The following is an 18,510-nucleotide window of genomic DNA, read 5'->3' on the forward strand; positions in this document are numbered from 1 at the left end:
GTTCATTTCCGGGATGATGCCTGTCTTCAGGATTATTAGCTAATAAGAAAGCGTAGTCTCTGTGTTAGCAGAAGTCTGGCGATTTTAAGAACTTCAGAGCTGCTGTTGAACAGACTAGAGACTGTCTTAAAGTGGTGGTTGCCCGTCTCCTTTCTGTGAAGTAGCTGACAAGTTTAGTTCTAGAGAAGTTGCTTTATGGAGCCAAGACTTCAAGGTGATGCTTGTGATTTTCCACCTAAACCGATAAAGGCATTGTTCAACTGGGTATGCTGGGAATGGAGAAGGAAAGGAATGTTATTCTGGAAGTGAGAAATTACAGCTGTCTTCAGAAGCTGGCTGTCAGGCTGCACTGAAATGAATAAGCTCTTAAACTGATGGTCATACTGACAATCAGGAACTTGAGCATCCACTTAACTAATAAAGCAACAGTTGTGGGTCTGGCGTAGTCCTGTGGTAGTGCCTTGTTTTAGAAACCTTTTATGTCTCTGAAAACTGCAGAAAACCATTACAATATAAACTTGTCCAGTACTTGGATCTACAAAAAAGTTTTTTCTATCCTGATTCCAAGTTATTCTAAGGAATTTCCACCTAAATCTCTCAACTTTATGGAATGACTATGGCTGTCTGGAGTTCTAACTAAAGTCTGGCTGTGCATATATGTTAAGGTGCTTACACATTGCATTCTTTCAATTTAAATGGAAGTAGCCACTCTGCTTACATTTTTTCAGTTTGAACAAGGTACAAAACTTACACAATAACAGTTGTTCTTCGCCTTAGTTGTATGACATTAAATGTGGTTTAGTCTTAGGGTGATTTTAGTAAACTTACATGAAGTTTTTTTTTGTGCACCTTGTTTGTATATAGCTGTGTGAAGAGTGTAGGTTGGAAAGAAAAGCATTCTTGGATCAATTCAAGCTAAAATGAACATATTTCTGTTCTTGGTGGAATGGCGTCGTGCTCGTGTAGAAAATTAGAAATGCTATACATCCATTCAGCTTTGAACTTGTTTTCAGTCGCTGTGAAGTCATTAAAGCTTTTATTGTAACTTGATCCTTGTTCTTCGTAGGTAACAATGATGTTGACAAGATCTGCAACTTCTCCATTTGCTCCCATTGAGGCGGCATTAGGCCATATGTTCTTTGGCTTGCAAAAGACACCATCCAAAGTGAAGGGTGAAGGTGCCGCATCTTCCAATGGCTCTTCAGTCTGTGACCGGTCTTCTTCTGAACAGCACCGTGATGGTGTTAAGAAAAGACAGGCAAAGAAAACAGAATAAGTGGCTTAAAATCCTTGATGGCCATAACCTTTGAAGATGTTTGTATTTCAGATTAGGCTGGCTGAGAAATTTGTCTAAAGAAATGCATGTGAGGAGAGAACAGGGCTGTATACTACTGTGTTGGTGTTTGCCTTCAGAATGTGTTTTGTAAGCTGCTGTTCAGATGTCTAAATGCACATGTTGGATTTGTAAGTTAAAAACTACAAATTTTTATAGTGGTTATAAGTTTACTAAATTTTGTATTTATGATAATTTTAAATGCTTACATGCTACAAAGATAGTTTCAAAATGTGACAATCAGCTTTGTTATTTTCTCTGATATATCACTTGTTTCACCTCTGCCCTCCCGCCCCCCGCCAATTCTTATGTTTTATTTGGGTAGCATGGATTTGCACTGCCAAGTGTTCACAGCAGAATGTCCCAAATAAGAAAGTCATCATCTGAGTAAGGCTTAATCACATTGCACTGTAAAACCATGAAAATGTACAAACTAATGCCTTTAACTAGAAAAATAACTGAATTACTGTTGTAATTCATGTTGCACTGGTCTAGATTTTCTTCGTTTACTTAAGTAAATATTTTTCATATTTTTCTATTTTTTAAAATAAGAGTGAATTATCTGGAACTTTTAAAAATCTTTGTAGTTAGCAAGTAGAAACATTTCAGTGTTTTTGTTATTGGCTTACTGTGACACTTTATTTGCAAGCATTTGATATATAGCTGTTTTTCATGTTACACAGGTAATTTACATGTGTTTTGTAGTTATCTTTCATTTTGACTGGGACTAGACATCTCCACCTGCACTTTTATCCAAGCATACACATTTTTTTCTTTTCAAAGCCAAACTTCCTTTTAAAAAAGACTACTGGACAGTACATTTATCTTGTTTCTCATGAGTTCAGCCCTATTATGGCTGCTGTTAATAAATACCAGCACTAGTCTGTAGCAATTACCTCTGGTGCTACTGGGGAAGAAACCTGGTGGAGGCTGAGGGGAGACCTTATTGCTCTCTACAACTACCTGAAAGGAGGCTGTAGCGAGGTGGGGGTCGGTCTCTTCTCCCAAGTAACAAGTGAGAGGACAAGAGGAAACGGCCTCAAGTTGCACCAGGGGAGGTTTAGGTTGGGTATTAGGAAAAACTTCTTCACCGAAAGGGTGGTCAGGCATTGGAGCAGGCTGCCCAGGGAAGTGGCTGAGTCCCCGTCCCTGGAGGTATTTAAAAGAAGCATAGATGTGGTGCTTAGGGAAGTGGTTTAGTGGTGGACTTAGCAGTGTTAGGTTTACGGTTGGACTCAATGATCTTAAAGGTCCTTTCCAACGTAAATGATTCTATGATTCTGTGATTCTATGATTCTATAATATCAGAAGCACAGGAACCATTTGTTAGTGTTTGCTGAAATCTGATGCTTCCCGCCCATTGCATCTTTTTGCACATGATGTGGAGCAGTTCTAAGTGGCATACACTTCAGAACTGAGAACTTTGACATTTTAGTTATGTTATATTTCATAAGAATAGAATCTTTTCAGAGGAATCTTTCATTGGTGTGCCAGCTTTTAGAATAAATTGAACTGTTTTTACAGAATTAGTTATTTATCTTCAGGGAGGACTGCTTTGAAGAGTATTCTTCAGCAAGAGGAGGTAGGTTAATCTATGTGCAGGGATGCCAAGGAGAATGTGGAAGGAGATCTGATTTGAAGAGACAAAGTTCCAGTTCCAGGTACATATCTAAATTTAGAAAAACTGTCACCAGTGCTGTGCTTAGAGAAAAGAAAACGCAAAAAGTACCCAAGAAATTTCTTGTGCCTGTCTAGTCACATTTCCGTGGTAGTGACTAAAACCATTGAACTTCTCAGTTTGGAATCCAACTTTATAGCAAATGTGCTGTACCTTGAACACTAAAATAAGTATTTTCTTCAACAGAGAAGAAGGAAAAAAAAAAAAACCCAACCTCCCAACCCTTTAGACAAAATAGCAATCATATTCCTGATACTTTACGCTGAAACTTGGTGTACTGAATGCTTGGAGTATTCACTTGCAGGGTGTCTCGGTTTTTTGTAGCTTGGTATCATGGATGTATGGATAAACTTGAAGCTGCCAACTAACTAGTTAATGATCAACTAGTTATTCAGCAACACCAGCAAAAGTTGTACGTCCACAGTTTTTAAAAATTCTGGATGTTTTTTTGAAAAGGTGTAATTGTGTATACTAGATCACAAGAACCATACAGAATTGGATTGTGGTATGGAACTACATTGCACAACTGTGAAGTACTGGCTGATAACTGGTTACTCTTAGCCCAAATAAATGTGAAAATATGCTTAGACTAATTCTTCAACAAGTTTACAATTTGAAGGAAAATATATGGTTTTGTATTCATTTTGGACTTAAAGATGACAATATTAAAAAAAAAGTTTTTCTTGACTGAACACCTTAGGAGAAATACACATCAGACTAGAGATGTATATTGTTGTGAGACAGAACATAAGTTATGCTGAAAGAAATCCTGTTGTAAGCACCATGAAAACAAACCTTGATGTTTAAAGATCTCACAGGCTGAGAGGATGGGTGCTCAAAAGAACTCCATACTGAATAGTTACATGCAAGTATTCTGAGAACTATTTTTTTATAATACAAAAAAGATAACCAGTTGCACAGAGTTTAACCTGAATTCTGTAGGAGACTTTAATACTGTCTGTCAAGGATGCCTTAAATAAACAACTAATTCTAGCTTTCATGCTGATAGTTCTGTATCTCTGCTAAAATTGTATGTATGTGTGATTGGTAAGAATTCCTTATAACTGTTCTGTTCTGGTAAAGCATGGCAGATTCAGCAGAACTGCATACGAGAACTAGTTGGTGGTATCTAATTTTATCATTAGCCTGGTAAAATTAGATGTAGTGCTCTTGTGCTAATATAAATTAAGGCTTGAGGTTGTTTTATCAGCTCAATTCTTGGGGTGGAAGGGCCTATTCCTGATTAATCCAATCGGTGTTCTGGGTCTTCATTTCTATTAAGTATGCCCAATTTCTGTAAAAAGAAATACCTTAAGATGTGATTCATGAACAGAACCAAAGTTGCTTTAGATGATAAATGCATTTTGCTTTCCTCTTCTGTATTTTCTCCATTTCATTTTATTGGCAAGAAGTGGAGATAGGAGGATATCACACAGACAGTGCCTTCATTTCCAACTTGGTTCTTCAGTGTATTATTAGGCAAGACAGTTTTTCAAGAATTCCAAACATCTGTCTTCTGTAGGAATCTGAATTTGCTCAACATAAGGGCCATGCTGAAATCTAACATCTTCCAACAATCCAGACAGTGAATGCAAGCTTTACTCAGAACGCATACTCTTAATTTATAAGGTGAATCCTTATTTCTAAGTTCTAAATGAAGTCTTACAAAGAGTAGCAACAGAAAAGCAGTATTTGACACTAAGATGAGAATCCAAAATGTGTTGTAAATGGTAATTTGCATTTGTTCAGATAAAACTGCCCCATTACGCAGTCAAATGCCTTTAGTGAAATGTGTGAAAATGTCCAGCAAGGAACAGACAGCAATAGGAACACTGTTGCAGAAATACATCTATATTCTCAGGCAAGAATAGCCTGTTGCACACTGATCTGCAAGTGGGTTTTACCTACAGTCAAGAAGTAGAATATGATGATCAAAATCATACCAAATAAAAACTGCTGCAACAAAGTTTGATAAACTAGTGCATGTGTATGTCCAACAACTTCTGTGAAGGGGAAGCATAATAGGTCGCTAATAGAGGAGGAACAGAATAGGTTGTCTGGATGGAGATCAGTGACAAGTGGTGTCCCTCAGGGGTCCATATTGCACATTGGGACCGGTGCTGTTTAATATCTTCATCAATGACACTGACAGTTGGATTGAGTGCACCCTCAGCAAGTTTGCAGACGATACCAAGCTGAGTGGTGGAGTTGACATGCCTGAGGGATGGGATGCCATCCAGAGGGACCTGGACAAGCTTGAGAAGTGGGCCCCTGTGAACCTCATGAGTTTCAACAAGGCCACATGCAAAGTCCTGCACCTGGGTCAGGGCAACCCCCAGTATTAACACAGGCTGCAGGGTGAAGGGATTGAGAGCAGCTCTGCGGAGAAGGACTTGTCGGTACTGGTGGATGAAAAGCTGGGCATGAGCTGACAACGTGCGCTCACAGCCCAGAAAGCCAACCATATCCTGGGCTGCATCAAAAGAAGTGTGACCAGCAGGCTGAAGGAGGTGATTTTGCCCCTCTACTCTGCTCTGGTGAGACCCCACCTGGAGTGCTGCGTCCAGCTCTGGGTCCTCAGCACAGGAGAGACAGGGACCTGTTGGAGCGGGTCCAGAGGAGGGCCACAAAAATGATTAGAGGGTTGGAACACCTCTTCTATGAGGACAGGCTGAGAGAGTTGGGGTTGTTCAGCCTGGAGAAGAGAAGGCTGCAGGGAGATCTTAGCCTTTCAGTACTAAAAGGGGGCTTACACGAAAGATGAGGACAAACTTTTTAGTAGGGCCCGTAGCAATAGGACAAGGGGTAATGGTTTTAAATGAAAAGGGGGTAGATTCAGACTAGATATAAGGAAGAATTTTTTTACAGTGAGGGTGGTGAAGCACTGGAACAGGTTGCCCAGAGAGGTGGTAGATGCCCCATTCCTGGAAACATTCAAGGTCAGGTCAGACGGGGCCCTGAGCAGCCTGATCTAGTTGAAGATGTCCCTGCCTATTGCAGGGGGGTTGGACTAGGTGACCTTTAAAGGTCCCTTCCAACCCAAAGCATTCTATGATTCTTTGATTCTATGAAAAAAAGTTTCTTCAAAGTTGCTGAAGCATACTGTCAAGGTGGTTGAGACAGCCCTGGAAGCTGATAGAGCTGGTGGCATGTAGTTCTTATGAAAGGACCCTAAAAGCAAGAAACATGCATCTACTTTGTTGTCTTTGGCTGAAAGGTTATCAAGCTTTCTGGCATACTTTTCCATGGTAAATTATATACAAATTTTTCCTTGTAGTAGGCACTTCAATCAGAGTCACCTTTAGTTTGGTCAGATTTTTTCCTTCCCTTAAAAGACGACCACTATCAAACAGTTGAATACCAAGGCTGGATTAGATAGTCTTGTGGATTTTTTTTTTTTTTTTGGTTGGGCTTTTTTGGGCCAAATTTGGAATAAAATCACTGAAAGATTTTTTGATCCAAAGCTTTTCGGTACACATTCTGTTTTCTGAAAACTATATCCATTTATGGTCCTGGGATGTTTAAGGAATTACATGGGAATATTTTTTGAGTGTCTGCCGCCAGTGGAATTTGAGTATACCTTTAAGGCACTTAACAAGAAGATTATGCTGAGCAAGTTGAAGACATGAATTTATATGGTTCTTCTATTGCCATAGCAGAATGTCAGAAAAATCCAAGGTGAAGAAATGAGTTTTGTATTAAAGAGAGTACAGTTCTGTGGCATCTTCTCTCTCACAAGAGTCACTTCTGTAGTTCAAACATTGTTTGTATGAAAACTTTGCTATCTTTACTTGCCAGTCACCCATCATGCACCAAAGCTTGGTTCTGACTCTCCCAAAGTGAGCTGTTGTCCTGCAAAGGAGGCCATTTTTCTTTGGTGTTTGCTTTCTAGCTCAGGAAAGCTTAAAACTGCAGGAGAGAGGCTTAGCGCTTTACTTGATATTTTCAAGTTGAGTCAAGGGAAAGAATGGATCATGGGAGAGAGACCAATCTTTCTGAGCAGCTGCCTTTGTTTTAGTTGGGGCACGTTCTCTGGCTTCAATCCAATTATCCAATATATTTTTAGGCCCCTTTAATTTGGTATAACAGCTGAAAACAAGGAGAGGTGGCTCATGTGATAGGTTTAGCTCATAGCAGACTCCACCAGCAGCACTGAGAACCAGCATGTCACAAAGAAGGATCAGCCTTTTACAACAGCCTCCTCTGTAGGATTTGTGGATTTTTTAAATCAATTTAGGCTTCAGAATCTGATAATATGAAAAGGAGAGCTGGTGACCTTATCGCCAAACTTGAATCTGAGTTTTGAAGCAATGTTGCATTGTTCCGAAGATTTACATTCTGATAATTTGGGTATCCTCTCCTGTAACTAGTACACGTATGCTTTATTTTTATACTGGACCTTCTGGATTAAAAAGTTCAAGATCAGGCTGGATTATTCTGAATCCATCTCTCCCAAGTGTAATCCAGATGTCTGTAGCTGGCTTTGGTTTAGAACTGTCTTGCTAAAAGAATAGTTCCTTAGAAATCAAATGTGTTGATGGTTTTTTCATTCCCTTACCCTTACCTAAATCTCCTTATTTCAGACTGAAGCTTTATGTAAGTTTGGCAGGACCTGGATCATAATTGAGTTTAGAAGAAGCTGAAACACAAAGACTATTACAAAAAAGTTTCAGTGCTAATATCTATTAAATAAGAAGATGCAGATGCCAAATGCTAAAAAGTTTACCAAAACCCAACAAAAATTTAGTGCTAAAAGGCAATACTTAAGAAAAGGGGAGAAATTTCAGAAAACAAACCTATGCGTTGCTATTGAGAGAAGTCACTGTATACGGACACAGGAAACAGGTTTCCAAATCGTGCATTCCTATGTATGTGTTTTTGTCCTCAAATGCAAACTGAATGCAGCACAAGGTTAATGAGCTTCAGACCAAGGTGAAGCAAGCACACAAGGAGTCAGGACAAAGTGGAGTAACTCCTGGAAATGCTATACAGTGTGCTATTACTATAGCAAGAGGAGGAAACCCAGACTGCTGTCAGAAATGAACTAAGAATATGGTTCTAACCCAAGTACAGCCTTGCTGTTGCTGACCTAAGAGGTGACATGCTGTGTTTCTGAGTCTGTAGCTGGTCTATATGGAAGTCTATGAAATTAGAGCATCAATGCTGTAAGGAAAAGCAATGATTAAGAAGGTCAAGCTGGGTAAGACCCCTGGGGATATGTTTGCAGCATGAACTGCAAGACTGCAATCAGGCATTTGAAGTTATTAAGTGCTTCTGATATCTTTAAACAGTGCTGATTTTTTTTTTTTTTTTACCCAGGCTGAAATGATATGGAGAAGAGTGGGATTATGTTCATTAATGTCACAAAAGAAAATGAGGGCACTGAACCAAGATACTCCTAGTAAAATGCATCCTTGCTTCTTGGTATGCAATAAAGCAGTCATGTCAGGCAATACAGAATTTGACCACCTCTAGTGTTGGCAATATGGAGCTTCTTATTGCTCCTCCAGGGGCATCAGACTGGTGCAGCTACTATATCTTATTTATGGTGAAAGGACAGAGCAAGAAAACTTACAAAAATTATGGGTTGTCTTCGGCACAGAGAGTGACTGACTCAGTAAATCAAGACTGCTAGAGAAAAGAGAAGAGAACACTGGCTATCACAAAGGTCTGTAAAAATCAAAATTGAACCTGATGCACATGGAATGATTTTGGCATAATACAGCCACTTCAAGTGAAACTGGCAGGTAATGGACGCTAAGTGAAAACAAAAAAAAAGCTACTACTTAAGTTGCACAATATATAATTAAGCTGTGGAACTCATTGCCTCAGGTAGAAATGCTAGAAATGGAAAGCAATTAGATACCAGTTCTGACTCAGGCAGGCCTCATAGTGTTTTGTCAGACGGTGGAAGAGTATTATGGGTACATTATATAGTACATGCCCGACCTATTCTCAGATTTTCTCTAGGCAGGTACTCTTGGCATGTACTCTTGGCAGACACTGTTAGCCAGGGAAAGGGGCAGACAGTCCCCTCCTACCAAAAATTATGCAGCTGAGGTTCCTGGAAAATTACAGGGATCAGCATCTGGGAAATTACAGGGATCAGCACATCTGGAGTGCAAAGGATTGGCTTCACCCTAGAAAACCCACCTTCCATGACCATGGTGTCTCCCCTACCAGGCAAACAAAAGGCTACTAGGCTAGAGAGAGCATTGGGCTGATCCTGTATTGCAGTAGTAATGTTTATATTTGCTTCTGAAAGTGGCCTTTGCTTTGTTAGTGTTTCCTCTCTTATAAAATAGAAGTCATTCTTTCACCCCTGTGCAGTTCATTCTGCTATTTGTAGAATGCTTTCAGGAGCCCAGGCAAAAGAGTATTTTAGACACATGAATTATTACTATTAGTGCTGAGCACGGTTATTTTGTTGAGGGATTTTTTTTGCAGCTGAAAATGGGTTTGACTGAAAGAAAACATATTTTTGCAGGAAAACTATATTGGTGGAAATTGTTTTAACTCCAGGTAGCAAAGAAAGCCAATAAAACTACTTTTCTTTAAAAATAAGACATTTTTTTGGTGAAAATTATTTTCCCCATTATTTTAGTTAGAAGTATTATTATTTATGGAAAACTCATGTTTAATTCATCATGGGAAAATGGTAAAAACCTTAAACAAAATGAATAGTTTTTGGGAAAAAGTAATTTCCTCAGTTGCATTCTATCCATTTGCTTAGGCATTGACAGAAAATTTTCTTTGAAGCTGTCATCTCATTCAGAAAGCAGACTTTGAGGTTAATGAAAATTTCCAGCAAATAATCTGCTCTGTGTATAAAATGCATCCATCTTTTTTTTTTTTTTTCAAGCCAAGTATGTTTTTGAAAGAATCATGATACTGCAGCTGGAAATTTTCTGTGATAATACAGTATTTTGAAATCTTGGGTAGTGGGGAGAAAAATTCTTACCTTTTCAGGTTGTGATCATCTGGTAATATTACTGATGACTTGACTTGATTGTTTAGGTTGCAGATAAGAGTTTTATTTCAATACTCTGGTCACAAAAGAGCTTTTGTTATTTTCTGATCTAAGCCACATTAAAATAAGCATTGTTTTCATGTTGGAGGGCCTCAAAAAGCTTCAGGCTGAAAAAAAAAAAAAAAAAAGAATGGTTTAGTCTTATTTACAGCAGTCCTGTCCCTTTTCCCTTCCAATGTTAAGTTGATGCTAAAGGTACCTGTTTAAGCCTATCACATACTGCTATTAATAGTGAGAGGGTATTGATTTTTTAAACTTGTACGAACTCATGCCATTCTACTTCTCATTTTATAAGAACAGAGCATCTCAAGCAAGTGGGAAAAGCATTTGTTTACCTGCCTTGTGGTTGGTGTTATGGAAACATAAACACTCTTGAAAGACGAAGCAAAATGGGGAAAGTGTTGAAACTGGCATGGATGCAGTGCTAAGTTTCACCTCGGTAGTGAAGCCTCAGCAACCAGAAGGAACATCTGCAGCAGAGGAAGGTGAGTTTTCTTATTCTTTGGCCTGTGGTGCCCCACTCAAAGGTATCACCTGATGGTTGTCACGACTGTGACTTGTGTCATATGAACAGCTATAAAATTTGGGAACCGTCTTCCTATGAAGTCAGGGCTGGGAGCTATGTTTAGCACTAGTTGAATGTGAAGGTCAACCTAGATATGAACAGTGAAAAGCCATGGGTCACCCTCCATGGCTCTCTTGGATCTAATTAGAATACCTTACCTCTTGTTATATTTATCTTGTTATGTTTACCGAATCTGAACTATGAAGAGTGCTACAAACCTCTCCTTTACTTGCCTGGTGTTATTTTGCCTCATATTATTATGACTGGTTAGTGGGCGTGCAGAAGTTTTACTGCTTAGTGTGCTCATTTTCATACAAAAGTATGCTCTTTCATACAGCCAATAAATGCAGGACTGTTCTGCATGAAATGGGTGGGTCAGGCACCTCCAGTGTAACCTGTGAAATAGCCTGAATGCTGTCGTTGAATTGTCTGGAGAGGTTGACGTGAACAGTTTTGCTATTATTCCCAAAGCTCTTTGCCAAAGGAATTACAGATAAACCATGAGAAAGCTTGAGTCAAAATTTCCTTTGGTATGACCACCAACAACTGTGATGGCATTTCCATAGCAAAAATATTGTCCCCATGTGCCCCAAAAACATTTAAGATATGTTATAACTAACAAGATCAAAAAATGCAGATCCTGTTTCCAGCTCTGTGTGATTAAGCATTGGCAGTGCATTGAAGGCTCTAGATATATCTAGCCTGAACACTTAACAGAGGATGCTTGGAAAGATGCTGAATTTAATGTTTTATTCCTCTTGGGTGTGCAAATTTCCAAAGCAGCTTTGATAATCTTGGCCTGGAGATCCAGCACTGAGCATATTGCCTGAGGGACTGTGTGTCCTTGGCTCACAGTCAGGTGAGAAGAGGTGCTGGGTTCTGGGTTTGCATGTCCCTCTGCTTTTAGAAATAATTTGGGAAAGTGGAAGGACAGTTCTCTGGAGCCTTTACAGTCTCTTCTATACATGCATCTTTGTGCACATTTTAAAGCCTTTATTTCCTCAGCCATGAAATCTTCTTTGAGTGGTTGCATTCTGTCTTGTAAGCACTCTATTTAGGGCTTTTCCAACATGTATTTACAAGCCCATATGGATGTGCTGAAGATCCAGCTGGAGAATAGGCCTTGCTGTAGCAATTCCTGGCTCCACTTTATTGTGAACATCTTGCTACTCATAGGGATTTGGAGAGGGAAGGAGCACAGTGGGAAATGACATCCACAGTTCCCACTGGCATGGACCAATGCTGGATGCCTAAGTGTCCTTTAGAAAGTTTTCCTCTTTCTATGGAATGGGCATTCTTAATATTTTCTCTGCTGGTAATAAAGCCATGCTACTTCCATTAACACATAAAACCTCTCATTTTACCGTCTCTTTCCACTCACTGTCATCATCTAAGATAGTCTTTAACCAAAAATAGATTAAACTAACCTGTTCTGTTTTGTATTTGCAGCTTGCCTAGTTAAATGTGTTTCAACTGATGAGCTGTAGCTTGTTAAGCCATGGCAACCCTTTGTCCACGCTCTGACTGGTAGATTTTTAATTGCCTGCTAAATTAAACTGTTCTTTCCACCTTCCCATGGTTATTTTCCTTATCTCCTTTGACATTCACATTACAAAGTAACAATATCGTAATTATTTTTAGAAAGAATTAAATTACTTTGCCTGTGAGACGTTCAATCTTAGGAGCTCTAACAACGTAGAACGTTGTTGGGTGGCATGCAAGTGTCATCCTGCAAAATACGGGAGAAAGGTACAAGAGGAACATGAAAGTAAAGCCATGAGCCTGTAAACACACAACATGTTTGATTTAAGAAGGAAGGAGTCATCTTGATGTCAACCAAGACAGATGTGAACCTGAAGATCAGTGTGTAGAGTGTATAGGTTTTGTGTGTCAGGGCTAAGACTCTGATGACAGAGACCAAGTAAGTCTATGACCCAGCAAGGAAGGCATTACATTAGCACAGATACACTTGTAGTCCTTAATTAGGACAGCATGGACCAGAATGTGGGGAGCGTTGTACATGGAGTAATACTCCACCTGCAGTGACAAATACTTGTCTTCCAGTGCTCACCTCCACAGTCGAGCATTCATTCCCACCCCTCAGAAGATGAAGTTATGATTGCCAAGGTATGGACTTTGCTGAGAAGCACGAGAGGTGGTACACATGCTCTCTGAACTGTGTAAGACCTGTGTAGGGGAGAGGCTGAGCTTGAGCTGGTGGAATACACCACTAAGCTGCTCTCTTCATTTAGGGAGGTAAACTCCATTTTTGTCTCTGTGATTCCAGTAGTCCCAGTATCCTGATGCCTCAAGGGGAGGAAGAGTCTGCAATTTGGTTCCTTGTCTGAGCAGAGTGTTTCTCCTTGTGAGCTCACTGTGCTCTCTGCACACACAGCCTTGATGATGTCTTTTAACTTTCATATTTGAAAATATATTAGAAAAAAAGCCACTGCCTGGATTGTTTGTAGATTCCCATCTGTTCTGCCTTATTATTGTGTTTTCTGCCACCACCTGGGGTCTTCCTAGAGTGTTCCCATGGCTCTGAAAATACATGTATGAGTCCAGGCATTTCCAGCCTTGTCTGGCCTATGGGCAGTAGTACTGATAAAGCAATGTACTCCGAGCAACATTAAGGTATCCTGTCAGACCAGAAAACAGAAGCAGAGAGCCCAATTTAGCTTTTTAACTTGTCTGGCCACAAGCAATCATGGAGGATGTTGCAAACAAGTGGTGGTGGCTATTCATGGAGCAAGAGAACCCTTATGCCAAACAGTGAGAGGTATTCAAGATCTAGCGTAGAGCATGAGATGCACTGAACTAGGCTTTGCCCTAATACTTTTTATATGCGGCAGTTGTGCTGCTGAAGCATGTTCATTAAAATTTCCGTATGTCATATCCTGGAATTTTAACAAGGTTTGTAGCTGTTCAGTTTCCTTACGGTCTTATCACATGTGCTTTCAGGCTGCGCTTCTGCACAGCCTGAGAGACATCTGCTGGTGAAAGGTATTTAGCATTTTGCATGAATACTGAATTTGAAATGCAGGCAGTCTAGACAGTAATGAAAGAGACGGCAGTAATATCACACATATGAAGTAATTCAGGGAGTAAAGGGTTAACAGAAAACTAATAAGTACAGAGACAGATAACTAGTCCAACTTAACCAACTGTCTAATTGCATAAATACACTTTTTGCATACACAGCTGCTGCCCTGGTTTCAAAGCAAATGGGTATGTTCAGGCTCATGTTTATGCAATTAAAAGGTGCTTCTTGACCCAGCTGAAAGGGTCATGGGATCTATCAATATATCGTAGGATTTATTGTTTCTTTTGGTAAAAGTAGGGACTGATTTTTTAATTTCTTTTCCAAAACAGAGAAACAGTATTTGCTTTAAAGGAGCTGTGCTAGTCCAAACTGGCTGATGACCTGGTCCAAAAGCTGTCAGATTTTTCTTTTTCAAAACCAGGAAAATATGATGACCAAACAGCATGGAGGTCCTCTTTCGAGGAACAAAAGACTTGCATTTCACCTCCTGCATTTAAGTTGTTTGTAACATTGGTACAAAATAGGCAAGGTAAAACCATCAACAGTAATGTAGATCTAGCAGTTGATTTGCATGTTTGTTTAAGTGTTACTTCCAAGGAAGAGGTTTGCATTAGAACTGAGATTTATATATAATTTAAATTGCATGTTAATTGCATATAAGTTGCTTATAAATTACAATTTATCTTGCACATAGCAGCTTTGCTAGTTAAAATACAGTCAACCTGTCTCCAACCATATATGCATGCAAAAGTTCTGTCTCTTTCACTGAAATTTGATGGAGGATAGAAATCAGCACTATCAGAACTAGCTGAAGCATAGCCAGAGATCAGAGATGTTCTAGAGGACAAGCATCAGGTCTTTGGAACAATCCCCCACAGCACATTCTGAAAACAAGCATCCTCCTGACAATGAGTATCTAGATGTGAAAATGGCCTTGTGAAAGCCCGTCTCCAGTAGCCATTGTGCATCCCTGAAACTGGCAATATTGTACAAGTAACAGTCACCTCTTTGCCTTCCTGTATGTATATAAAATTTGCCATGGTTGAAGTCTGTCTGGGAAGTTCCAAAAGTAATTGTCTGGAGTTGACTTACAGGGCTTCTGTCAAAAGGAATTAGTATTTCAGCAACTCCTTGGCCAATTCCATGACAGTACTAAAATAGTTGACTGCCTTACAGATCAGCTGGCCTTACTTAGGAGGACAAACTCAAAGGTTTTTAAAAGCAAAATACTTATCATTCTTCCATTGCTTCCTGCCAGAAAGTTTTTCTGGCCCAAAAGGTTTCAAGGGAATGAGTGTCTTTATTTTTCTCTCCATCTGTCTCTATTTATAGCTTATGAGTATTGGAAAATATGTGACAAGGAACTGGGAGAGGAATGGATTTTAGGACTTCAGGCTCAAATATTTTGTTCAAGGGAAGCCTGAGTTGTTCTTGATGAAAAGGACAGCCTGATGGCAAAGCCTTGAGAGGGAGGTGTGTGCTGTGCTTAAGGTACACAGCTGAAAAGGGAAGTGATTAGTTTCAGGAATAAATCTTCTGTGGACACAGAGGGTTCCCCATCACTTCTAAATGTTCATCTGGAGTCCAGAAGCCTCTCTGGAAGCTCCCTTTTAGATATGATGAAATTCAGCAGCCTTTGTAGCCAGATGAAGTGCTCTTTTTCCTCATTGCTCATGACAGTAGTTGCAGTGTGAGGAAATATTACTCAACATCAGTAAGAAATACTCCGTTTAATTAAATGCATTTAAAACTGTGTTCCATCATGAGTTTCTTTCCTCACAACGCATTTTCCCATGGTCATTTTATCCACTGATGACTGAATCCCCAGCTGGACCAGGCTGGCAAAATTAATCCAAAGTCCTTGAAGTACAGGTGATTTAAATGGACAAGGGATCTTTTTCCAAGGTTACCAGTTTAAAGATATCTGGCACTTGGCCTTTAAACTCTGAGCTATATAATCCTTATCTTGGTCAAGTCAGCAGCAATGTCTTCACTGACTTCAGTGGAAGTGGACCTTACGTCATTACTGCTCAACTATGATCCTTTGAGTCATTTCACCCTCTACAGCATACAGCTATGCATCAGATGTGATTATTCCATTGCTTATTATTCAGGTTTTCTCTCATTTCCTTCCACTTTTCTATTCCAAATGATATTTCACCTTCAATGTTTTGTATTTTACCAGAATCTAATTTGAAATGCATTGGTCTTATTTACAATTTTTAACACTACTTATTCCTCCTGTTCCTTGTAATTTTCAGTTCCACAATCTGGGCTGAGTTATAAAAACTTCTTTCCTAAAAGTGTGGTACTACTTCATCTGGGAACTCATTGGAGGCAATGTCCAGTCACAAAAATCTCAATCTAGGTTCAAAGTTGCTCAGAAATTGTATCTGGGAGCTTGATTCCTTATGGACTTTTGTTAATAAAAGAGGTAAAAAGGAGCAAAATATTTAAGCTTGGATTATGTTGTACAAATTTTCCTGAGCTATTGTTTTTCAAGTTGGGGGTTTTGTTTTGAAATCATCTCTCTTCTCTCTTCAAAAAAAAAAAAAAAAATCAAGGTAAACAAAATATGTCTGTGTCACAAGGCTCATTTATAATTCAGCTGACAGAGCTGGCTGATCCCAGAGTAGACGGAGAATGGTGAAAGTAACTTTCTACTGCTGTTATGTCACTTTGATTTGCATGTGTTCATGAACGGATTCACTTTAGGTACTGGTTATGCTTCCTTGTTAACTTTAATTAGAGGAGGCTTTGGCTCTGTGTCATTCTCTTTGGAATGGTTGTTCATGTTGTATCCTGCAAGAGTAAAGTGTGTATGTATAATGTATAATATATATGTATGTAAAGAGTATTTGACTTAAAAATTAAAATGAGATACCCTGTATTCTTTGAAATATTTAAAATAGAGGACCAAATGATGGTTTCAGTTGCAGTCAGCTGGGTAGATGGTGTCAGTAACAGATAAATTTGGCTGAATGCCTGTATATTGTGATACTTGATATTTTTGGCAAACTACATAAACAAATATTGTGGTATTATTCTTGGCAAACAACGTGAATACCACTCTTGCTTTATTCTCTTTGTCTCCACAAACACTTTATGGCAAGTATTCATCACCAAATAAAATATGAGACTATGTACACTGCAAAACCCATTAGGTCATGTATTTTGGCACTCTGCTAGGCTGCAAGGTCTGCCACAAACTTGGCTGAGCCGTACATAATGCTGACAGTATTTCCCATGCAATGTAAGTCAGATATCCTTTGCCTTTGTACACAGAGGTGTATATTTGACTTAGTGGGTAGTGGTGGTGTGGTACACTAGTCCTAGACTTGTTTACCTAACCAAGACCTGTGTGTAAAATTGACACGTGTAAAATTGACATGTTTAAAATATGCCTTTGTTAGGATTTTTTTGAGTGTTTACACCACTGTTGCATTCATGCGCTTTTTTCCCATCCTGCCCTTGCCCACCAGCCAATGCTTTCTACCTTTCGTAGCAGACCCCTAAGACCCAAGTGTCTCAAGAACCTAAGGACCTCTGCTGTTACAGCTACGCTAGAAGTTCACTGAATGCCTCTTCTACCAGCCCTTCCTCTCCCACTGTCTCGTCCCGCCCCACCGCTACTGCTGGCTCTGATCAGCTTAAAGTACCATCAATTGCCACGAGTAACAGTCTCTTCTTGGAAGATCTCCCTGGGAAGTCTGAGACTTTGGCTCCTCCATCAGTATTTCGTTCTGCAGATGACGGCTCTGGCACGCATCCTTCAGTTATCAGAGCAGAAGTCAAGGATTTTTGTGCATGCTGAAGCTCCTTTTCCAGCAATGCCCTGGGGGTATGAATAGGAACCTGCCTGCAAGTCTCTTTTGATCCTGAAGCTCCCACTAACTGATTGATAAATGGGAGGTATTCACCTTAATATCTCTGTGGATATGACACTCGATTCTTAGAAGTTACTGTGTACTGGAATTTCAGATGGGCTGCATGCACAATGTATCTTAGTCTTGGCCTTCTAAGTATAAAGCTTAACGAACCCCTAGTGACCCAGATGATTATTATACTCCATACACGTACTCGTTTGTTTTTCAGTGTTTCTCAGCAATGCTTAGACGTCAAATTTACTGGAATCGGTGGAAGAACTCCATCTAGCAGTGTGTACCCTAAATCAGCGGTGAAGCCAGGAGGTGTCTACAGGCAACCTGATGGCCAGATCAATTCTGCAGGAGATTATTCACATGATCTTGCGGGGACTGCTATCGGACTGAGATACTCTTCAAAAGAAGTAAAAAAAGGTACTGCCAGAAGTACTTTGATAATGTTTTCTGTTATTAGAATCTTCCTTTTCATTCACTTTTCTCTGTACTTTCCCTATCAAAAATCAGAATTTGCATCTTTACACCTTGGTCACTCCCCAGCCATGTAAATGATGTTGGAAAAAACTAACTCGATTTAAGGTAGAGCTTGAGATGTTTATGAAGAAAACCATAAGATGCAGTTACCTACAATAACAGAGACTCTATCTGAGAAATGAGGGGGCCATTTTCCGTCCTGTGTTTCCAAGACACTGCTGTGTGGATGCTATAAGAATTCAAAATATACAAATCTGCATGTACCTGCTGCAGTACTTTCATGTATTTATAACGTTATTCTAGAGTAGCAGCAAAACGCTGACAAATTCTTGTTATAGTGGGTGCTGGCTATACCTGGCTGTACATTTTCACCAGGTATCTTGGAAGATATGGAAGACGGAGGACAATATTGGAATGTCTTGACCATGCTACTGCCATCCTTAGGTAATCACCTGGAACTGAGCATCGAAGGAACCCATCTGTTCTGTCGTGCCTTCAGGGGAATT

At 39.6% G+C, this 18,510-nt stretch overlaps 1 protein-coding gene and 1 pseudogene across 2 annotated transcripts in view; one reads left to right on the plus strand and one right to left on the minus strand.

The window, feature by feature from the left end:
• Positions 1-17,184, plus strand: part of TMEM38B (transmembrane protein 38B) — a 31,065-nt gene extending 13,881 nt beyond the window's left edge. The window contains exons 6-9 of one of the 2 annotated variants that reach the window (XR_015701084.1): positions 1,067-4,640; positions 8,331-8,758; positions 10,337-10,526; positions 17,132-17,184. Coding sequence is in view for 1 of the 2 variants with exons in the window: in XM_087742492.1 (XP_087598618.1) it covers positions 1,067-1,276 (210 nt within the window). In the remaining variant the exon portion in view is untranslated. Of the gene's footprint in view, positions 1-1,066; positions 5,361-8,330; positions 8,759-10,336; positions 10,527-17,131 lie in introns of those variants that run through there. The other variant, XM_087742492.1, reaches the window with a different exon arrangement.
• LOC148050502 (U1 spliceosomal RNA) lies at positions 9,029-9,202 on the minus strand (annotated as a pseudogene).
• Positions 17,185-18,510: the final 1,326 nt, after the last annotated feature.

Source organism: Nipponia nippon, unplaced genomic scaffold (genome assembly GCF_047370975.1).
Source record: "Nipponia nippon isolate SJK-2023a ecotype South Korea unplaced genomic scaffold, ASM4737097v1 scaffold_8, whole genome shotgun sequence".
NCBI classification, from domain to species: domain Eukaryota; kingdom Metazoa; phylum Chordata; class Aves; order Pelecaniformes; family Threskiornithidae; genus Nipponia; species Nipponia nippon.